At 42.4% G+C, this 24,815-nt stretch overlaps 1 protein-coding gene across 3 annotated transcripts in view; it reads right to left on the reverse strand.

The window, feature by feature from the left end:
- Positions 1–24,815, reverse strand: part of LOC144686682 (coiled-coil domain-containing protein 148-like) — a 110,266-nt gene that overhangs the window by 78,377 nt on the left and 7,074 nt on the right. For 2 of the 3 annotated variants that reach the window (XM_078552207.1, XM_078552206.1), the window contains exons 3-4: positions 20,242–20,363; positions 3,221–3,324 (exon numbers count right to left, since the gene is read on the reverse strand). In XM_078552207.1, coding sequence (XP_078408333.1) covers positions 3,221–3,324; positions 20,242–20,363 — 226 coding nt within the window. Of the gene's footprint in view, positions 1–3,220; positions 3,325–5,323; positions 5,452–20,241; positions 20,364–24,815 lie in introns of those variants that run through there. The other variant, XM_078552208.1, reaches the window with a different exon arrangement.

Below are 24,815 nucleotides of genomic sequence, written 5' to 3' on the forward strand. Positions count from 1 at the left end.
CTGGAAATCTAAGTACAGTACATCCACCAGTTCCCCTTTATCCACAGCACATGTTATTTCTTCAAAGAACCCCAATAAATTGGTTAAACATGATTTCCCTCTCACAAAACCATGTTGACTCTGCCTGATTACCTTGAATTTATCTAAGTGCTATAACGTCTTTAATAATAGATTCTAAAATTTTCCCAATGACAGGTATTAAGCTAACTAGTTTATAGTTTCCTGCTTTCTGTCTCCCTCCCTTTTTTGAATAAAGGAGTTGCTTTTGCTCTTTTCCAATCTAATGGAACCATCCTGAATCTGGGGAATTTTGGAAAATTAAAACCAACACATCAACTATCTTTCTAGCCTCTTTTTTAAGACCATAGGAAGCCCATCAGGACCAGGGACCTGTTAGCCCACAGCTCCAACAATTCGCTCAGTACCACTTCTCAAGCGATTGTAATTTTCTTGAATTCCTCCCTCCCTTCCATTTCCTGATTTACAGCTGTTTCTCAGTTGTTACTTGTATCCTCTACAGTGAAGACCGATGAAAAATACCTGTTCAATTCATCCGCCATCTCCTTAGTTTCCATTATTAATTCCCCTCACTTTCTATCAAACCAACGTTCACTTTGTTAAGTCTTTCCTTTTTAAAATATCTATAGAAACTATCTGTCTTGATATTTCTAGATGGCTTTCTCTCGTACTCTAATTTTTCCCACCTTGTTAATCTGTTAGTCATTCTTTGCTGACAATGAAGGTGTTGTAGTGTCTGCTTAATTGAAACATGAAGACAAATGACCTCATAACAACTTGTCTTCACCTTATTCTTCCTGGAATCTTGTAGCTATGAGGATGTCACAGGCATGTCTTCCGCGTTGTGCCGTGCAATGGCATCCTCATGTGGCTCAACTTGCCCTCTACAGATTCTTCCCCTTCAATGCCTTTCTCATCTGAGAAGATGAGCTCCTCCATGTCTCCCTGTGGCAACAGATCCCCCCTTTGCGGTGCTAGGTTGTGCAGGGTGCAGCAAACAACGATGATGGGGGACACTCTCTGCAGTGAGAACTGGAGAGCTCCATCTGAGTGGTCCAAACATCTGAAATGCATCTTTAAGAAGCAAATGCTCAGCCCCTTGTGGCTAAATGTACAGCATTGTATCTCTTTTTAGATGCCCACTGTGGATGACAAACAGGCATTATTAGCCATTTTTTCAGAGGGTACCCCTTGTCACTGGGGAGCCAACCCTCTAGGCACCGAAATCCCTCAAATATCCCTGGCACCTTGGAGTGATTCAAAATGTATGAGTCATTGGAGCTCCCTGAGCACCTAGCACAAACATGCAAGATCTTCTTTCTGTGATCACAAATTAGCTGAATGTTCAAATATCAAAATCCTTTTATATTAATGAATCTCACAAGATGCTGCCAGGGAGCTGTCAAGGCCACATGTATGCAGCCGATGGCACACAGCACTTGAAGAAAGCCTGACATTGCAGCAAAACTCTGACAGCATGGCTTGCTTCATCCGTGCAGAACTGCATGTAATGATGAGCTTTATTGAAAAGGGCATCCTTTGATATTTTGACCCTACATCAATTTTGACATGCCTCTGCAACGCTCAGATGCCAATTAAGACCATATGCACCACAACTCCTAAACGTAATGAACTCTCGCCTGAATGCACACCATTGGTAAAGAGCCAAGCTCATTTATTGTGCATTAGACCCTCAATTCCAGCACTCAGCTGAGCCATGCTCTCCTTGGTTTGAACAGGACAGTTACAGGTTGCCCCTTCAATCGGCCAAGAATTTCTGTGCTGGACTCCCCCCATATGCTCTGAGACTTCTCCCTGACTGATTTTTTCTAGCTTGTTTTTTGAACTGCGTCATTGCGACGTGAGCTTGAAAATGGTGCTGCTGACCTTCGCCTGGGAGGCCAGCTTCCAACCTCTCCCATCACCCAACAAGTTCCTCCCATCCTCCTCCATTCTGACCGCCTCCTAATTTCCCTTCTATCACTATCCAGCCTCCCCCTGTTACCGTTGAACCCATCATGATCCATGTGGATATTCCTGTTCTCTCCCGGACCCTTTAATGTTGATATCCCCATGTCCTTTGGTTGACCTGACCCCTCCCATTCTCGAGGCCACATGCACCCTGACTTTCTGGGGCTCCCCCCATGAGGCCATCCAATACCTCCCCATGACTTTACAGCTATCGACTTGCAGGATACAGATGCCTCTCCTGACCGTGACTGTACCAACTGCCTCACATTACCATGACTCTAACCCCTTGGGACCAAATTCCCTAGGTGACTGATCATGCCCTGCACACCATACTGTGTACAACCATCACTGCCCAGAGAGGCCTTCCCCCGCCCAAGACCGCGGCTAAGACATGCATGCCATGCAGAGCCCTATAACATTGCCCTCATAGCCCCTGGGCAGCCTCTTCCGTATATCCCTGACAGCATGGCCTCAGCCCCAGGCCTGTCTCTTCAATATGGCCCCGACAGGGTGGCCTCAATACCAGGACAATTTCAAACTCTTCCTTGGACAGTTTGTAACTCTTGCCCTGGGACAGTATTTCACTATTACACTCTGTTCCTTGATCACCCCCTAGCCCTGCCGCTGTCTTCCCCCTCCACTCCCGTGTTCCACAACCCCCCATCCCCCCATCATGCTTCCATCTGCCCCCTCCCGCTGGTGTTGCCTCCTTTGGCACAGCTTGTGATACAGGCATCATAAATCTTGCAGCAACACTTTTCAAGGTAGGTGAAAGCAGCATCTACATACCTTGAAGTTGTTGATGAAGTGAAGCTCGCCGGGTGCACGCCACTTACATACAGTCGGGAAACAGACCATTCTAAATTATCCACTGGCAGGGCACGTAATTTGGAGGGGGAACGTAATTCTGCTGAGTTGGCCTTTCAATGCGCATTCACGAGATGCAAATCATGAAATCGTTCTGGACATAGATCAGCGGGGCACTCGACCTGCCTTTGACCCGCCATCAAAGACGGGAGGAACAAAATTCCAAACTAATTTCCCATCTGCGGGAAATTGACTTTTCAATCATGCCAAATTTAGTGCTCCCGCCCACCACGATTTCCACTGCTGGTGGGAGCAGAAAATTCCACCCATGGTGTCTCATGAAAATATAGATGATTACTAAAATATGCTTGTGGGACTCATAAGTAATTTATCTTAAAGGAACATTTGAGGTGTTAATTCTTACCTTACTTCCATTAGTTTTGGCTGCTCCTGCCACCATACCCATTGATGCTGCTTAATCAGTGTATGTTCTTTGTTAAATTTTGCTGCTTGCAAGATCTTCTGAATCTATATTTATAATAAAAATATTAAAACAGTAAGTTTCCCCCATTAGTCAATGAATAAAGTGCACTGGGTAGTGTGGTACTGAGTCATGCAAATCAAGAATTACTGATTGGTGCCAAATTATCTGACCTCAAGCAACAGGAAATACAAGACAATTGGCAAGGGAAGGTGGGAGAAAGTGTCAGCCAAACTTTTGTCCTTAACATTTGTGAAGCTCTAATGTGTGGATATTAGTTGAGACCAGGATCATGGGTGGCTATGATACTCCAACACTGTGAAATGGCTTACCAACCTTTAATGTCAAAGCACTCGGACATGAAGAATAGTGTCATGCAGTAATGAAGATAATACATTTTTTTTTAAAAACTGTATTTCTTTTAAAATGGACCCCGATGAACTGTAAGACGGCTGCCAAGGGGTCATCTGACTTTTGCAACTTCAACAGCCTAGCAAGTTTTGCAGAAAGTTCCAAATCCGATAATAATGGGCAGGGTTTTCTTGAATGGACATGCCTAAATCATATTCTTCTGTGAAATTTCACACCTGCGTTGTCAAGGCTTACTCCAAAACACAGGGACAATAAACTCCCAGACTCTCTGACTCTGGGTCTGCCATGTAAAAAAGGAAGGGCTATTGAGACTGAGGCCGGGATTTTACGGTCCCGCTGGTAGTGAGCAGCGTCACAGGTGGGACGGGAAAATTCGAAGAGCTGTTGACTTTTAATGGCTCTCCAAATTTTCTTGCCCCGCCTGCGATGATGCCCGCCGGTGTCAGGGCTAGAGAATCCCACCCTAAGTATCTCAATGAAGTGCTAAAGACCACTATCTACCTTCTATTATATATCAATGGCTTTTGACCATGTGACTGAAACTCTTTCTTTGCCATCATTTGCCTTCCATCGTCATGTGACCCAAACTACCCTCTGATTTTGACATCCTTTTATCCAGGAACTGAGACAGAGACCAGACAATCTGCAGAACAACAGAAACAACATCACAGCTGCAAAATGGCTGTGTCATCTTGCCTTTTCAAGACCTATGAGGCTTCAAGTCCTTTAAAAGCCTCCTCCAACCTGTTTCATATAGCTGTGAATTTACTTTCAAGAAATTGGACCTCCAGTCACACCAGCCATCAGGATCTGACTATACGACCTGCTGAACAGTCTTTACTTTTAAGGAACCCTGCAGTTAATCCGGGTTTGACCCCAGCTATTTGAACTTACTGGGGTGAGTGTGCAAATAAAAACAATACTCCTTTTTTAAACCCATGAATGTCTGCTGCTGGTGACTTTTAAATTGACCACACACTAATGAAGGTTTGGAAATACACATCAGCCTTATCAAAATTAAACTACACTGATTATGGGCAGAATGGAAAGGGAATTGGAGGTTTCAGTCTATCTCTCTCCCTTATCCGTAACAACGGCCACTAAAGTAAGACACCTGTGGAACTATACCCTAACATTATTCAAAGCCTTCAGGAGAGTGGAGAAAATTAAAATTGTGAATCACCTGCATTTCTTTCTTTCCTATCTCTGTAACTTCCTTCAGCCTTGAAATCTTTTCTTTCAATTTCATTTTCAACCGATTGTTTTCGCTTCCAGTATTGGTGATTATACCTTTGGCTGGGTTGTCTAATCCTTAAGCTGTGCAACTCCTTCCTAAACTTATCTGCCTTGTCATCTCTCTCGCCTCCCTTTGGAAGTTCCTTAAATTCTAATTCTTTTACCAAGCTTTTATCACCGGACCTAATAGCTCCTTTTATGGGATGTTTTATTATGTTAAAGGTACTATATAAATGTAAGCTGTTGTAAGACATTGTTAGAATTCAGCATTTCCAAAACCAAAATCTGCAAACTGCAGGAGGGTTGCAAAAACAACTGCTTACAAGTAGCTACTGGATTTGAGCAGACAAAACACATGTCTAGAACTGACAATGTAAATGGAAAGTCATTCCCATCTGAAGGTAAGATATTTCCTTCACCTCTGTTATGTTTACTTACCACTATTATCTCTGATTAAGCAGAAAGGCTGATGATCTGCCCCTAGGCTTCCATAAATGGTAGTCTGAGCACAAGGGAAAATATAAGAGTTGTACAAGATAATTCTTGTCATTCTTCCCTGCCTACCTTTCTTTGGGATACTGTCTAGCTTTTCCTCAGCCCTCCCTCACCTCAACAACACAGATGAGGTCTGGAACTCAGTGAAATAGTGAACATCAAACTTGCTTCCAACCACTCCACTGCAGAGTGTAATAGTAACCTATATAGTTACACCCTTTTATTACTGTAAATTGGCTTTTTTTAAACCTTCCTATTATAAAAAGTGCAAAATGTAATATTTTATCCAATATATAGTTTAACATCAACATGTCTCAGAATTATTATTTAAAGTGCCAATAAATTTTGCTTATCAGATTCAAAGGCCATACAAAACATCGATAATTTGTTGGCATTGAATGGGAAATTGGTATGGGTCACTGCATTGTACAGAGACACATTGTTAAAAGTAAACCATGTGTGGAAGGTTCTATTAATCCCTGAAAATAGCTAGTCAGCATTGTGTGTGACAATATGCCCACACCAACAAAACTGAATTATGCAGATACTGTAAATTAACCAGCAATTAAATTTGCAGTTTTATTTAAACAACCAAAGAATCAAATTTATGTTTCCCAACTTTATAAAGGCTTTGTCATTCTTTTGTATTTCCCCTCCACTATGCCAATTGAGAAGATGCAGGGATGATCTACCACCATAGCTCTACAAATATTAGTTTTGAACAAGTGACTAGAAGGTGCATAAATACACTATTGTTTGACTAGGTCTTTGGATTTTCCCTCCCTCCCTCTTGGGAAGCATCTAGTTGGCAGCTCATCCTGACATGTAGGCTCGGATAGATGACAGGGAGGACAAACCAAATTCAACCACACTATGACAGGATGTATTTTTCAATGAATGCTTCTGAGTATTATCACACAGTTATCAGAAGATTATTCTTCTAAACTATTTACTTTTGAAAAGGTGCATTGCATTAATAGAACAGATTACTTAATAAGCCCATAAGAGCATCCAAAATTTTATATGCTAATGCCTGAAGGTTGGCACTGCGGACAAGATGACTCATACACTATTGCAATCGGTGCTCAACTCCAAAATAACCTATCAAAAGTTGACCTGCTCAAATCAATTTTGTCAGATTTCAAATTACTTTTAATGTTGGCTTGCATCCAAAAAAGAATGATGGGATTATAGAGAAATAATAGAACAGCTCGTAGAAGCATTTTATTTTATACATTAAGTACTTCAAAAATAAGTTATTGAACAGTTGTTCTGGGGCAAATCCATGAGAAAAGAAGTAACAATAACTTAAAATAGTCATTACTGAGACTTGGCAATGTCATAAGGTCCTTAGAAAGGATTGGACTTCTATGGCGGCAGGGACTGGAGTGCATAGTTGACATAGATAATAATATTATGATTTGACATATTAAGTTTGCTTTCGTTTAACTTATAATTTGGAGTTGCTTGTTTTTAAAAAAGGGGGCATTTGTTTTAATTGATTTTGACTTTGTCATCTAAATTGGCTGTTAAAAGATAGGAAAACTAGTAGAAGAGGAGGAATAATCTTATTGATTAAAGATGCTATTACAATAGTAAGAAGGGTTATATGTAAGGAAAAGAATGGGGCATTTATAATCTCTTTTAATTGATAAACACCTGTAATTGGTTGAATCTGAAAGATAAGGAAAGCAATCAGCAGACACTCTCATGATTAGAATTGAGAAATAAGAGAGGACTCAAACTGCAACGGGAGTTCTCTAATAGGCCTCTTGCTGGCAGTAGCCAAGTGATAGAATGTATTCATTCAGAAATTAGAGAGGTAAAGCAGAATTGTTTCAATGGGGAGTTTAATTTTCATATAGATTGAAAAACTCAGAGTAGCTCAAGTCAGTGACTGAGCATTTTTTAACTGATTAGAGAGACCCAGCATGGATTTATAAAAGTTAGGTCATGTCTGAACTTAATTGAAATTTTTGAGGAAGTAGCTAAAATAGTAGACATGGGAAAGTCTATGGAATGGGCGGACACATGGCAAATGAAATTTAATGCAAAGTAGTGTGAAGTGTTGCATTTTGGTGGGAATGACAAAGCAAGGCAATACAAAATAAAGGATACAATACTAAATTGTACGCAGGAGCAGAGGGGCCTTGAAATTCTTGAAGGTGGCAGGGCATATTGAGAAAGTGGTTAATAAGGCATACAGGATCCTGGGCTTTATAAATAGAGACATAGAGTACAAAAACAAGGAAGTTATGGTGAACCTTATATAAAACAATGGTTTGACTTCAACTGGATTATTGTGTTCAATTCTGGGAACCTTACCTTAGAGGGGTCATGAAAGTACTGGAGAAGGTTCAGAAAAGATTTACAAGAACGGTTCTGGTCATGAGAGATTTCAGTTACACAGATAGGGGTGTCTCTTTAGAAAAGAGAGGGTTAGGAGGAGATTTTATAGAGATGCTAAAAATCATGAGGGATCAGGACAGAGTAGATAGAAAGAAACGATTCCCATTGGTGGAGGGGAGACACTAATTTAAGATGATTGACAAAAGAACCAGAGGCAACATATGGAAAAACTCTTTTATGCAGTGAGTAGTTAGGATCTGGAATGCGCTGCCTGAGAGTGTGGTGGAGGCAGATTCGATCTTCGCTTTCAAAGGGGAGCTACAATGAAAAGGCGAGGGAGTGAGACAAGCCATGTAGCTCTTACAGAGAGCTAGCATGGATACGATGGGCCAAACAATCTCCTTCCCTGCTGTAACCTTTTTACGATTCTGTATCACTTATATGGACTTCCAGTAGGCATTTGATAAAGTTCCACATAAGAGAGTGTTAGCTAAAATTAAATTTTATGGAATTGAAGGCAAATTATTGACCTGGTTAGAAGATTGGTTAGGAGGCAGAAGACCAATAAGGATAATGGGCATATATTTGAATTAGAAGCAAGTGACTAGTGCTATCCCACAATGATTTTTGCTGGGCCTCAGCTGTTCACTATACTTATTAGTGACCTGAATAACACAATAGAGAGCCGTATATCCAAGTTTGCCAATGACAGAAAGGTTGGTGGTGTAGTAAGTGCTGTAGATAGCATAAAATTATAAAGAGGCAGTGATAGATTAAGCAAATGGGCAAAAATATAGCTGATATAACACCATCTGAATCTGTGACCTGTACTACCTTGAAGAACAAGGGCAGCAGATGCATGGGAACACCACCACCTCCAAGTTCCCCTTGAAGCCACACACCATCCTGACTTGGAACTATGGGCAGAATTTTTCACTCGGTGTGTGGCGCGTGCCTGACATGCTTGAGTGTAAAATAGCGCGCGATGATGTAGGGTAAGCATCCCGACATCATCGCGCACTCGTGTGATATTTTGCTCGGCGGGCACGTGCAGGTGCCAGAGCTGGGCCCGACATTAATTAAGAGGCCAGTTAAGGCCATTAAAAAGTCAATTGGTGCCAATTTTTTGTTACCCGTGCAATTTCGCGCTCGTCGCATGGACAAAACAGGCTGTCGGCCAGCCAACAATTACAAAAATGTCATCCATGGGCGGGTTAAAAAGCGTCAGCAGCATTGCCAGTGTGAGTATTGAGGAGTTTGGTAGTTTGCTGCTGGTGACTTATTGGTATATGGCAGCTCCATCTCTGTTCGGGGCTTCATTGTTAGCATTTCCAGGCTTCATTTCAGGACTCCTTGGTGTCTCCAAGGACCCCAGAGAATTCAGATCATGTGGACTCTTCCAGGTATCAGACAGCCTTCGGTTACCCTGGTAATAGGGATTGTGGTCTCTGCTGGAGGCACCCCCTCTGAGGAGGATGAGAAGGGCAGAAGGGAGAAGGGGTCAGGTCTCCCTAAGCAGCCTCCAGGAAGAGAGGCGCAAGCACAAAGGGCGCAGGGTCAGCTGGCAGTCCGAGGCAGGAGGGGCTGCAGAAGCGGCACTAACCTGCTGCCAGGGTTTACAGGCGGTGATGCAGCTACCTCAATATGTCCGAGGTACAATGCCAAAGGAGGCTCCGCCTCTCAAGAGAGACAGTGACCTCCATCTGTCAGATGTCTGGGCTGAGGTCACCTCCGACTGTGTGGGTGGACACCCCATGTCAGTGGCTCTGAAGGTCACAGTGGCCCTCAACTTCTATGCCTTCAGCTCTTTCCAGGGGTCAGTGGGGGATCTGTGTGGAGTCTCCCAATCAGCTGTCCATAGCCGCGTCAAGCTGGTGACAAAAGCTCTGATCAGGCAGGTATTGACTTTCATTCATTTCCATACAGACAAGGCCAGCCAGGCTGAGCGAGCCAAAGGCTTTGCAGAGATTGCTGGGTTCCCCCACATCCAGGGTGCAATCAACTGCATCAAGACGCCAGCGGGTCAGCTGGGAGCCTTCGTTAACAGGAAGGGATTCCACTCCATGAACGTGCAGATAGTGTGTGACCATAGGGGGCATATTCTGCAAGTCTGTACAAGGAACCCTGGCAGCTCACATGACACGTACATCCTGAGTCACTCCCAGGTGCCGAGGGTCCTCAGTGCTCCAGCCTGACTGGATGGATGGCTGCTGGGTGACAAGGGCTATCCCTTGAATAGGTGGCTTATGATGCCTCTCCGCCACCCAAGAACAGAGGCAGAGTAGCAGTATGCCTCCACAAGGACAGTGATAGAGAGGACTATAGGTCTTCTGAAGACTCGCTTCCGATGCCTGGACCATTCAGGGAGAGTACTAGATAACCCCCAGAGTGGGTGTCACTGATGGTTGCCTGCTGTGCTCTCCATAATCTTGCACTGGCACGGGGGGACCCACTGGAGGAAGAGGATCTTGAGGCAGCTCCACAGGCTCTAATAAGCGCTACCACCTCATGCCAAGGCTGCCACCTCCATCCCATATTTCTGAAATGGCCCCTTCCTTTGACCCCAATGTCCACTCAGTGCCTGCGCAATAAAGTTTTGAGCCACCCATGCCCAGCATTACATACTGGCGCACCCTGCACCACATTAAATAAAAAAGGTGAAGCGTACTCAGGCCATTATGACAAAAGAAAATTTATCCCATGTTGACAGTCAAAACAAATTAAAAGAACCTTCTCTGGTCTTCAACCCCAGACCAGTTAAAATAAACAAAAAATTGCACAACAGAAGATCACATGTGACCAGTCCCTCTTGTGCTCATCGTGCCTTAAACTTAAGTTTGCGAGTGCTACATCGTGGTGCTCCCCACTCACTGGCACCAGCATTGGAGAGAGCCTGCTGACTCTGCTGTCTTGTTGGCCTTGGCGGTCGTCCTCTGGCCAGTGGAGCCTGTGCTGGCCCCGCCTGGGAGGGAGCAGCCAGTGCCACGGCTGGCATCTCCCCAGTCGCCGCAGCTTCTTCAGATGCCACAGTCACTGGCAGAGGGGTGGAGGAGCTGCTGCTGTCATCCAGAGTGCCCTGAGAGGAGCCTGCAGGGACGACAGGCAGCTCATACTCCAATGTGAGGACCTTCTTGCTCACCATTGATTATGGGTACCTAGCTGGGATACTGGGTGCCTCATCCATCTCCCTCGAGCCGCAAGGCACTCAGTCCAAGCAGCCAGGGCTCACCCTCTTGGCCAGCTCTGGTGTCATTGACAATTGGCAATCAGGCTCTAACAACCCTGAGCTCCACGGGAGGATGGCCAGCCCTTAACACATCAACAGACCGATCCATTCCAACAGGGTACTCACCCTTCCTGAGCACAGCAGGTCATTAAACATCTTGCGGCACTGGACCCACGTGTGCTGCACAACATCATGGCTGCTGACCAGCACTGCCACCTCCTCCCAAGCTCTTTTCGTAAGGTGCGGTGGCCTCCTCCTTCCATCTCTGGGGACAAGGGTGTCGCTCCAGGCAGCCACCTCCTCCAGGAGGGCTGCAAAGCACTCATCAGAAAACCGGGGGGGCCAAGTGCCCACCCAACCTGCCCTCCCACCTGGCGTCTGCAGGCACATTGGAATCCATAAATTTTAATCTCCTGCTGACAACACCAAAGATGTCTTCATCGCCGGCAGCCTTCCAGAGCCTGACCATGCCCGTTTTAAATCAATGCTGGGTCACCATTGGACCTGGCGGCCGACAGGATCCCACCCCCACCCGCCCCTTCCCGACCATTGGGGAGTCGTCATTCACGCTCAGCAGGCCTTAATTGGCCCGCTAACGTGAAATCACGGTTGGGGGCCGATCATGGGCAGCAGGCCATTTCCCGCCCGTCAAACTCAAAATTCTGGCCTATATCACCGTTCTTTCACTGTTGTTGTGTCAAAATCCTGGAACTTCCTTCCTAACAGTTAAACACGGTTCAAGAAGGCAGTCCACCGGCACCTTCTCAAAGGCAATTAGGGATGGGCAATTAGGGAAAGTTTTGCTACATCTACAGAAAGGCCTGATTAGACCACATCTGGAATATTGTGTACTGTTTTGGATATGGCACCTTACAAAGGATGCATTAATCTAGGATGGAGTGCAGTGAAGATTCACCAGAATATCGCCACAGTTACAAGGGTTGAACAAGTGAAGAGGGCACTTAGTAGAGCACTTACCTCAGCCACATTGTGTTAACTGAATTCTATTAAAATTACACAGCTCTTCCTTGAGATTTTTCCTCATCTGGTTGATGCTCTGTAACTACAAAGCTGAAAAAATAAACCTTTTTATTAAAAGGTTCCATCTCACTGAGGAGGCTTCAGGCCAATCCACATTCAGCAACCTGTTCCGAAAACTCTGTTCACATTTTGACAGCTGTGACAAATTCCACCACAGCAGCTAAGACAATCCATACATTGTAAAGCAATCAACAACATCAACGACAATATCCAGGCTTGGGCTGACAAGTGGCAAGTAACATTCACGCCACACAAGTGTCTGGCAATGACCAAGTCCAACAAGAGAGAATACAACCATCGCCCCTTGATGTTCAATGGCATTACCATCACTGAATCCCCCACTACCAACATCCTGGGGGTTACCATTGACCAGGAACTGAACTGGACTAGCCATATAAATACTGTGGCTACAAGAGCAGGTCCGAGGCTAGGAATCGTGCGACGAGTAACTCACCTCCTGACTCCCTAAAGCCTGTCCACCATCTACAAGGTACAAGTCAGGAGTGTGATGGAATACTCTCCTCTTGCCTGGATGAGTGCAGCTCCCACAACACTCAAGAAGCTGGACACCGTCCAGGACAAAGCAGTCCACTTGATTGGCACCACATCCACAAACATTCACTCCCTCCACCACCAACGCACAGTAGCAGCAGTGTGTACCATCTACAAGATGCACTGCAGGAATTCATCAAGGCTCCTTAGACAGCACCTTCCAAATCCACAACCACTACCACCTAGAGGGACAAGGGTAGCAGATAGATGGGAACACCACCACCTGGAGGTTCCCCTCCAAGTCACTCACCACCCTGACTTGGAAATATATTGCTGTTCCTTCACCGTCGTTGAGTCAAAATCCTGGAACTCCCTTCCTAACAGTACTGTGGGCGTACCTACACCACATGGACTGCAGCGGTTCAAGAAGGCAACTCACCACCACCTTCTCGAGGGCAACTAGGGATGGGCAATAAATGCTGGCCCAGCCAGCGAAGCCCAAATCCCGTGAATGGTTTTTAAAAAGTCAAACAACCCACAACATTCTAAGAAAAAGTCAATTCGCACTGTCTCTCAATGTTAACAGATCCTTTAAAAAATTCCAAGATCTGGATCCGCACCTTCGCTAAAAACTAATCAGTTCTTCCTTGGGTCATATCCCATCTGTGTACCTAGTTTTGTTGAAATCCATCCATTAGATTTTGAGCTATATTGTCTACAGACTAACAGACTTGGGTGAAAACATTACCTCCACCCACCTTCAGCAGTGGATGTAATAATGAAAAGATATTACATAAATGAAGCTCGTATTCACTGGAATATTGAAGATTTAGGGGTAATTTGAGGTTTTTAGAATTTTGTAAGGAATTAATAGGGTAGATAGAGAGAAACTTTTTCTGTTTGCCCAGGACAACATAACTTTGCCGTAAAATCAAAACCAAACCATTCAGAAGAGAAGCTAGAACTCATACAAAGGGTGGTAGAAGCAGTGAACTGTCTCCCACAAAAACCTGGACATGTCTGAATAAAACTGTTAACAGAAATTATAATTTATGAGGATAGTAATGCCAGAACTGTGCAATCCCCTCAAGTCAGGTCTTGAAACCACTTTCATGACTGGGATGGCGCTATCAATGTTTATCAAGTAAACTACTGCTTTGAATTTTCTGCCATTAGTTCTTTCTAATCGAGATGGTGACCTTGAAACCTTTGGTCGTTGTTGTAAAAACCCATCTGGTTCACTAATGTCCTTTAGGGAAGGAAATCTGCTGTCCTTACCTATGACTCCAGACCCACAGCAATGTGGTTGGCTCTTAAATGCCCTCTGAACAAGGGTAATTAGGGATGAGTAATAAATGCTGGCCTAGCCAGCGATGCCCACATCCCATGAATGTATGAAACAAAAATCTTAAGATACACATCAAATCTCACAAACATAACTACATTGCTGCATTGTGCAGATGGCAAATGCTTCTATTTGTCCATGCTGCAATTTCATTTATTTCTTCATGAGAAACAGCCATAAACACTTGTACTGACTGGCTGGATTCTTCAAATTATTGAAGCTATGATGTGCTGCACTAACCCAGACTCTCAATAGCATTTTCATAATCAGAAAGTAGTTTTACTGCATGAGCTTGTAGTTGATCTGTCACCACAGATACAGAATCATACATGTTTATGCTCACTACCATAGCATCCATCACAATTTCTTTATTTTACAACAAGCAATGATGATAGTTGGCTGGAAAATTAGACGTATGGCTGATCAGGAACTGGAACAACAGCTTATGAGGAACTGCAACACCTTAGTCATATTCTGAAGAAGAGTCATATTTGATCCAAAACATTATCTCTGATTCTCTATCCACAGATGCTGCCAGACCTGCTGAGTATTTCCTGGACTTTCTGTTTTTATTTCAGATTTCCAGCGTCCACAATATTATGCTTTTATCTTAATTAACCTGTAAAAAGATACTATTTTAGCTTTAACAATAGCATGACTTTGGCTGCATATTGAATTATATAGCATTCACATAGCTTCAAATCTTCATAAAAATCTTTTGATGTTCACACATTCTCATATTTCATCTGCATTGATAATAAGGGCTGGTGCCAGTCGAATGATGTCTCTGTGGGTTGGCTTAGGTAAGAGATCAGCATCACAGAAAAAAGCAAACTTTTCATGCATCAGAGATGCATATAGCTACTACAGTCTCGGTGGAACTTACATTTGGAATATTAAAAAAAGATTTATCTAGACTGATTGAAGGACTCTGCAGTTTAGCCTGTTCATGGTATCCAAAAATATTGCAGCCTGTGTTCATTACACATGCTTTCCCTATAAAGGGGCATTTCCATGGACTAAGTAGAAGAAGCAAGACAATCCCAAATAGTGGGGGGAATGTACTAAAGCTAAAAGAAATGTCTATAGAGCTAATTATTCAATTAGAGTACTGAGAAAGACGTCATTCCACCGCCAGTGAGAGAAGATTGTATGAGTCAGTCCAGAAGAATAATGGGAAGGAAAAAGGAAATGTTTTTGATTTATGTAGAACCTTTCACAATCTCAAAGTCCAAAAGTACTTTATAGCCAATCAAGTACTTTTGATATGAAGTCACTATTGTAATACAGAAAAATGCAGCTGCCAATTTGCACATGGCAAGGTCCCACAAACATCAAAAATCTACATGACTAGCTGATCTGTTTTTGGTAATGTTGGTTGAAGGATGAGTATTGGCCTGGACACCAGGAGAACTCCCATGTTCTGCTTTGAATAGTGCCATGGAATCTTTTAGAGTCTGCCTCAGACTGTAGTTGGGGCCTTGGTTTAATGTCTCAATCAAAAGATGACAATGTAGTATTCTTTCAGTACAGCTCTGAAATGTCAGTCTGGCTTATACAATAAGGGCTGAATTTTCGATCTGGGTTGGGAGCGCTGAGTTGAGACAATTCTCGGCTCTGCAAACCTGACCTGTGGAGGAGAAGGTCCTCCTGAAAATCAGATTTTTGTTCGGGGGTAGGGGGGTTGAAAATGAGAGTCACAGCTGCCATTACTGGAATGAGTACAGAGGCTGCCAGGTGCAGAGGTGGGCTAGGCAAAAAGGCCAGCCTCAGTGCTTGGGCACTTTATCAAAGTTATGAAGAAAAGGAATAAGACAAAAAAAAGCCCTCCAGCCCTCAACCCTCACTCCCCCACAAGTCCCCATGTCACATCCACGCCAAGGTATGTCACTTTGTACCCTCCATGCCAATCTATGCCCCTCTACACACCCCTATGGCCCCTCATACCTTCCATGCCACTTGTACCATTCTACCCCTCCCCATAGCCCCTCATACCCTCCATGTCAACCCATGCCCACCATTCATTCCCATAGCCCCTTATAACCCATTGCCAGCTTAGTGCCATCTCATGCCCCCTGCCCACCACCCCTTGCCCTTACACCTTCATGCCAACTCACCCAGTGTCCACTATGGGAAGACCTCAGGACCTGTGCTGAGATTAAGTAAAGTTCTTAAGTTTCTATTGATGAATTCACTATTTTAAAGGAAAAACACTCTCAATGATTTAAAAAACCACCATTTACTACATTTAACTTCCATTAATCTCTTATGAAAACAAGCATTTGTATTCATAGTCCCACTTCAAAGACTTTATAAGCACTTGGAGCTGTCAAACTGAGAACCAACAGGCACCCACCCCACTATGATAATGATAGGATGTGAAATCAGTCATGTAGCACTAATCCTCTAATGGTAATCCTCAGGCACATGTCAACAGACAGAGTGATATATTAAGCACTGATTTTCCTTTTACACTGCTGACAGTCTTTTTTCAGATATGTAAAGGGCAAGAGATTTAAATTCCTTGACAGCTTGACAGTTCCCTTTGACAGCTCCTTTTGACAGTTCTCTTGACAGCTCCAATGAGCTTGACAGTTCCAATGAGTTAATGCACTTTTTACACACATTCACGTCTACCTTTAAGAATCCCAAAGGGTACTTCACCTCTCCCAAAGGGCACCTTATCTCTCCCAAAGGTAACCGGATCTTTCTCAAAGATGTCCTGGGACCATATCCAAAAGGGTACCTTACCTCTCCAAAGAACTCTGGTAAGTTTAGACATTCGCCTACCAGATCTAAAATGCGCAAGACACATTTTGGACATTCCATTAGCAAAAATCAGATCTGTCTGAGGTAGCTGTACTTTAACATGTGCAGTTGCTTCCGTGAATCACAGATGTGTTATTTAGAACCTGCCCCCACTTCTCCCCCCTGCGAAAATGGCAGGGACTGGGTTCGGGACTTCTGGATTCAGGCCTCCACAGCCATTCGCTAAGATGGAGAGCCTATCCGTCTGCATGAAAATTAAGGCCTATGTCTCTGGAGTAGGACTTGAACACCTGAGAGCATTACCACTGAGTCAAAGCTGATGGATTCATATATATTGTTAGATAGGGCAGGCACAAAGAATAAATGGAACTTGTTCAGAAACTCAATTAAGGGACTGCGAAATAAATATGTTTTGGCAGATAAAAAGTGCAATAAAGAAGATAGGAATGTGGTCAACAAGGAATCCAATATGTGAGTTCTAGATAAAAATAGGGGTTTCATTAAGAATAAAACTACAGGTATGATTAAAGCTGAGATGAGTAATTTAAAAAAAGGTAAAAGAGGTGAAGAAATTGATCAGAAGAGCCAAAAGAGATAATAAGAATAAAGTTGTAGCAAATATAAATTGAAATATGCCAGTTTTCTATATTTTTGAGGAAAAATGGATTCCCAGTTATAACCAAGGAATGCCAGATAGATATCCTTAATTATTTATGATATGTGGCAGAATTTACAAATCAACTTGAGCAATGTCTTTTCCATACAAGGTTGGAAATTAAAGGGCAGAGGAAGAAAAACTAATAGATTTAGAAATTACCTACAAAAATGTGGTAGACAGATCAAAACTAAAAGAGTGTAAGGACTTTGTACTTCAGGCCAAAGTATTGCAGGAGGTGGCAAAGGAAATTGGTCATAGCTGATGCATATCTTAAGTGAATCACAAAATAAAGGAGTTGTGCCATAAGACTCAGAGGAAAATGTGGTGCCAATTTACAGAGAATGGAAGAATAATCCAGAGAACTGTAAACATGTGAACTTGATATTGGTAGTTGGGAAAGTAATAGTGAATAATCACAGAATGATCAAATATAACTAATACAAATTTACACATGGTAGGTCCTTCATGATAAATCTACTAGAGTATTTTGGGTTAGTTGACAATGGGAGCTCATTAAACATATCTTGACCTTAGCAAAACTTTTGGTTTACATAGGAAATGATGTTACAATGTAATATGTCTTTCAAAATGATGTTACAATGTAGTATACTATGCAATAGGAGTTTATCTTCTCTAGTGAGTAACTAACTAATCCCAATATCTACTTGGAGCAGGGAAGAGATTAGAGATGGCAGTTTAGCAGACTATAAACAAGGGAATATGGGTTTCCTGCAGGTCATGCTGAATTTAACAGTAGAATCTATTTCGAATGTTTTCAAAAACTTAAGTGTCAGGCTGGGAATTGGAAAGCAGCTGGCGAGCAGATGATAGGCAAGTATGAGATGTGAAAATGAGACCAATCATGGGGTGATGGCGGTGGTGTCCACCATTACGGTGGGGGTTGTTGGTACATTTGGAAATCATTGGGGGGGGATGTGTGTAGTCTGAGATTGTGAGGGGGTTGGGAGTTGGAGATTGTGGGGATGGATGAGCAACCAGAGATCATGGGATAGGTGGGACACCTGGAGAACAGTGAGTAGTTAGATATCACAGGGTGAGGGCAACAAGATTGTGGAGCGGAAGAGGAGCGAGCATTTAGAGATTGCTATGGGGGTGGCGTAGGGAGGAATAAACAACTAGAGATTGTGGGGTGGTGGGATGGGCAGCCGGAGAACTCAGCGAGCACAGGGATCGTGGTGAGGTGAGTAGCCAGAGGTCACAGGTTGTGATGCATGAGTAGTGGTAACTGGGGGAGTCGGAAATCGTGGGGTCTAATCATAGCGTTTGTAAACAGGTTAGTTTTGTTGGGTTTGGGGGGGGGGGGTGCTGAAGGAACATTCTTGCTCTTTTTTGCCTGCAAACAGTGCCATAAAAGCAATTAGATCAAAGGTCCGTCCCCTCTCACCATCTTTTACTTGTCCAGCTTCCAACCAATGTGGAAGGAGGTTTGGTTGGGGTCAGGTTTGAGAGATTTTCTTTTACTTCACACCTGTCCTCAACCTACCTCTCTTTGGGGGTTAAATTTTACCCCTTTCAGAGGAAGCAAAAGTAAAATAGCATTTAATGGAACAATATGACTATCAGGTTATCAGAGGAATCAGTTTTGAGGCTATGGTGTTTTGATGAATATAAATGAACGAAAAGACAGGGCCAGAACTCTCAAAGTTGATTTTAAAAAATCAGAAACAAACAGTCTGGGCACCATACCATGTTAGAGTTATCCTGGAATTGAAAAGGGTACAAGAAAGGACAACTAAGTTGATAGAAAGGACACAGCACCTGTGCTTTGAGGAAAAGTAAAGGGTGTTGGGGGCAATCACATTAGTGGAAAAAGTGGGAAAGAGTTGCCCTTATTGAAGCACTCAAAAACTGTTTGGAAATCATTAAACTGGGTCCAAGAAAGCTTTATGATGAGTGGACATGGATTCATCCTTAAATGAGAAAAGGTAAATGCACTGCTAAGATATAAATGCAGAATGTCCCTCCCAGAAAGGTGGTGCTGAAATGTTTTATGCGTTAAAAGGGAGGCAAGTGGCTGTTGAAGATTAGAGGTGAAGTGGAATACAAAGTTTGTTCCTCTGAAATCAGCTAGTTGGATCAAAATAATTGTCTCTGGTCCCCTAATGTTCTACGCTCCCAAGGAAATTGGATCACATGGATGGAATAGTTAGTTTCATTATATCTAGTGATGCATCTTGGTTAATCATGCTCAAATGGACTTTACTTAATTGCCTTACAGAATCAAGGAGGAATTTCCCAGTTGTCCCTAAAATTAGTCACAGTATTTTGTCTGTGCCATTGCCTCCCCCAGGTATTATGGTTTACTAGAAATAGGGGAAGGAGATGCATGAGGTTCCACCATCTATGGATAAGGCCTGATGTTTTTTTCTACCTTCTGTCTTTGCAGAAAGAGAATGGTGAGGAAGAAAGAAAAGGGAAGAACAGTGAAAAGAATTAACTCTTTAAATTGTTACTTTTAATTTAAAATTGCCCTTTTACTATAGAGTTAATATTCTGATATTCAAGTATCTTTATTCTCATGATTGTCTCAGAGTCACAATAGAAGAATGAGAATCTTAAAGAAAATCCAATCAACAAGCTACCACCAGCCCAAGGATTAAATATATATATTTTGAAATTAACATTTCATAGCTGGCATGCAGTCTAAGTGGTATTTTATTTCCCTCCTGTTTGAGTTCCTATCTTAAAAACGTTGCATTCTGCAAACTTCCTCAGCTGTAAGAACAAGTTGGTGACCTGCTTTCTGCAAGTCAATGTGGAGAGATGTACAGAGCTGGTCATCTGAGATACACAAATTGATGCCTGTCCTATAATTCTTTGATGAACGAGATAAAATTGAGAACTTGCCACATCGGGAATAAACAAATAAAGACATTGTTGCTGCACATCTTTTTGTCTTTGGTTAATAACTCGTTGTGGTATAGATTTTTTGTTATTACCTCTGCACAAAAATGTTTTACCTTAAGATCGGTATCAAGACACGCCATCTTTTTAGCTTCAGCAAGAGCCTGAAGTTGTTCATAGTCAATTGGTTTGTACTTCTGACTTCCAAGACCATTTCTCATTCTTATTACCAGCTTCTCTAATAGAAAATTATAAAAAATAAAAAGTTTCAATGCATGTTCAGGATTCATTTTGCAAAGGAAAACAAGGTGTATGAGCAAATAAAAAGTAAAGCAATTACCAAGTTTGTGTTTAACAACTTAGTTCTTCCAATTGATACTTAATCTTATATAGCATCATTGAACAATTACAACACAGAAGGAGACCATTCGGCCTACCGTGTCCATCTCTGCAAGAGCAACTCAGCTCAGAGACAGTTTAAATTGGTGTTGTCTGCTTCTTGACCTTTCCACCAATGGGAATAGTTTCACCCTATCTGCTCTGTCCAGGGTCCTCATCATTTTGAACAGGTATAAAATTTTCTCTCAACTGTCTCTTCTCTAAGGAGAACAGTCCCACCTTCACCAATCTAGTCACATAACTGAAGTCTCTCATCCCGGAATCATATTTGTAAATCTTTTCTGCACCCTCTCCAATGCCTTCACGTATTTCCTAAAGTGTGGTGCCCAGAATTGAACCCAATACTCCAGCTAATGTTGAATCAGTGTTTTAAAAAGGTTCGCTATAAATTCCTTGCTTTTGTACCCTATGCCTCTATTTAGAAAGCCCTGGATCTCATATGCTTTCTCAACCTATACTGCCACTTTCAACAATTTGTGAACATATACCCCAAGGTCCCTCTGTTCCTGCACTCCCTTGAGAATTGTATCCTTTATTTTATATTGCCCTCCTCTTTCTTCCTACCAGCTTGTACCACTTCGCATTTCTCTGCATTAAATTTTATCTGCCACTTGTCGACCCATTCCACCAGCTGTCTGTCTTCTTGAAGGTTATCACTATCCTCCTCACAGTTCATAATACTTCCAAGTTTTGTCATCTGCAAATTCTGAATTTGTGCCCTGAACACACAAGTCCTAATATAGATTAGCAAACACCGTGGTCCTGATACTGACCTCAGAGAAACCCCATTATATACCTAAGGTAAAAGCAAAATACTGCGGATGCTGGAAATCTGAAACAAAAACAGAAAATGCTGGAAAAACTCAGCAGGTCTAGCAGCATCCGTGGAAAGAGAAACAGAGTTAATATTTCGAGTCCGTATGACTCTTCTAAGTACAGCACATCAACTGCATTACCTTCATCAATCCTCCCTGTTATCTCATCAAAAAAACTCAATCAAATTAGTTAAACACATTTTGCCTTTAATAAATCCATGCCAGCTTTCCTTAATAAATTTGTTGAAGTGACTTTTGTTCCAGATAAGCATTTCTAACAGCTTCCCCACCAAACAAGGCTAAACTGACTAGCATGTAGTTGCTGGGTTTATTCTTACACAAGGGTGCAAGGGTGTAACATCTGCAATTCTCCAGTCCTCTGGCACCACTCCTGTATCTAAGGAGGATTAGAAGATTATGGCCAGTGCCTCCAAAATTTCCACATGTACTTCCGTCAGTATCCTTGCTGTATCTGATCTGGTCCTGGTGGCTTTTTGGGCAAAATCTGTGCTCTCACTGGTGGCGAGCTTGGAAGCAGGAAGGGCGTTTACTTAGGCGGGATGGTGGTGTGCCGGAACCCCACTGCCTTTCTGTCTCCACCGGAATTAGGTTCTAGGCGGGAAGGCCCATGGTTGACCTCCCCACCCAACCACCTATTGAGGCCCTTAAGTGGCCAATTAATGACCACTTAAGGGCCTCATCCTGCCGCTGCTGGCATTAACCCAGTAGTTGGCAGGCCTGTTGACAAATGGCGTGCATGGCAGGTAAAACCGTGCAGCCAGCTTGTCACCTCCTGGGGGCAGGGTTGGGGGAGATGGGTTGGTCCCTCAATCAAAGGCACTCAGTGACTGTTCAAAGGACTTGACATTGGGAAGGGTGGGGCCCACTGAGAGCCATGCCCAGCCCTTGCTGCCGACCCCGTACATCCCCCTTACAGTGACCATCACCCAGCAAGTCCCCCCATCCCCCAACCCAGTCTGCCCCATATTACTTACCTGTAGTCTGGGTCACACCGCAATCCAGGAACTTCGATGGTTGCCCTTCCTGCAGCAGCCACGACCTCCTCACTGGCACTGCTCAGCACATATTGGCTAATATGATTTATGCTAATTGCTTATTTCTTTGGTTTTGAGAAAATATGCAACACTATTTCACTGTTACTGGCCGGCAGGCAGCTCTCTGTAGGCGAGACTTCCCCCCCATGGTCTTGATTCCAGGGCAAGGCCAGCCGTTGGCTTCGCCTCTGCCTGATTGGCTTATGGTTCTGCGGGCCTTCCCAAAAAAAGGCAGCACAGGTCTCTCGCTGGCTCTCCAGCTGGCAGATGAGACCCCGACACCACAATATGGTTCTGCCAATCAATTTTAAGCACAGACAGCCTTTCTAAACACCTTTTTAAAAAATAAATGTTTAACCCATCCAGTGTCTCAACTAACTCATCTTTCACTACAGCTTTAGCAGCAGCATCTTCCTTGGTAAAGACAGATGAAAAGTGCTCATTTAGTAGCTCAGTCATACCCTCTGTCTCCCTGCATTGATCCCTTTTTGACCCTACCTGGCCTTACTCCTCCTTTTACTATATTGACTGATATGATTTATGCTAATTGCTTGTTGCTTTGCTCTTGAGAAAGTATGCAACACTATTTCACTGTTACTAAATTGTTTAATTGGATATCCTATTTGATTTACACAATAAATTTTAAACCCATCAGAATTTTATTGGTTATTATCAAAATTCATAAAATCCTATTGTCAAGATGGGAAAAAAATTAAAAACACTGTGTACAATATATTTCAGATTCAGACTCAAAATACTTTGCAATGTAGACAATCACATCACATACAAATAGAATTTAATAGAATTTGTTTAATAATTCCATAATTCTCACTGAATCAGAAACTACCAGTAAGTACCAGAAAACAAATTTTTGTCAACATAACAAATGGTATAGCAAATAACAGCATAAGAAAGAAACTCCAGAAATTAACATTAAAAACAGATATTTAATAGTACTTTAAATCGGCACATTGCATTGTGGTAACGTACTATCTAATTGATGAACTGTTCTCTACCCTATGATGTTTGAATCATTTCTGTATTTCCTGAATCCAATTCTATCTTCATTACCCGTATTTTCTATTTGTTTTGTGCTAAACCCCAGTGCATAATTGTCAATGCAAATGCAAACTATTCAAGCTGAAACAGGAAGTAGTTTACCTTAGGCAATGAATAATGTGTTGATTTAATGAATATTAAAACAGGACTATCAATACTAGTCTATTTTAAATGCAATTTTATAGTCGTTTACTCTAGACTTTAAAATCTGAGTATAAAACTGTCTTATATTCAACCAACTTTAGGTTTTACAAGAGTGATGACCGCAGGTTATTTGCCTGTTGTGAAAATGGATTTTTAAAAAATATTTTGTGTAATATTGTGTTATTCTGTGAAAAAGGTTGTGTGTCTGTTTGTGAGTGTATGTGTAAATGATTTAATTAAGCTGGGGAAAGGTTACTAGAGACATGTTGTCTGGGAGATAAGACATGAAAGGAAAGAGGTGTTGAATGTGCATTTGTAATGAGATATTATGGTGGGTTTGAGGTACAAGTAAATAGGTTGGATCTAACATTTGCATTTTAGATAGGTTGAGAGTTTGTTTGAATATCAAAGTGAAGTCAGAGGTGACAAGAAACATTTTTGCATCTTACAGGAGTTCCATGGGTAAACAGAAGATGGTATATTACATTTTATTGACCCAAAAGCAGAGACAAAATAGAAACATCAAGGATTTTATATTTGGAAGGATTTGAGTTTCAAAGAGGTGTGAGAACAATGGGACCAGAGATGAAAGGGGGAAAAGGGTATTTTGAGAGTTACTGTAGAGAGCTTAGTTGGGGGTTGTTGGCTGTGTGAGGAAGATCTCCTGGAAACAGCTCTAGGCTGGGAGAAGATGCAGTTTGAATCAGCCATTCAGTCAAGCCAGAAAAGTCTTGGGCTGCAAAAAGCAGTCTTGTTCTGAAGTCTTGGATTTTCACTGCTCAGTGGAAGAGAGTTTATGAGGGCCATGTGGTATGCTTTTAGTAAAGCTACAGCAGTTTGCCTTGGGTAATATTACTAGATTTTTATAGTTAAACATCTATAAGGGAGTGTTGCCTGGAAGGTGTTTATTTGTGGGTCTGACTAAGTAGAGAGTCTTTTGGGAGAATGTTTTGTAAGACTAATTTTAACTGTGTAACTGTAATCTTGTGTGCTTAAGCTTCCTTTTATTCTTGTTAACAAAACTTTCACTTTTAATTTTTAAAATCCCAAAAGTGTCACTGGACTTCTTGCTGCTGAGATCAATATGTTTACAGAATACAAAAAAAAGGGTGGCCCAAAGGCAAGTTTCCCCTGGGATTTGGTTTACTCAACAATTAACATCTGTAACATAACATTGTACACAATTTCCTTTTTATCCACTTGCTATATCTACTTAAA

Source organism: Cetorhinus maximus, chromosome 11 (assembly GCF_964194155.1).
Source record: "Cetorhinus maximus chromosome 11, sCetMax3.hap1.1, whole genome shotgun sequence".
Taxonomy (NCBI): domain Eukaryota; kingdom Metazoa; phylum Chordata; class Chondrichthyes; order Lamniformes; family Cetorhinidae; genus Cetorhinus; species Cetorhinus maximus.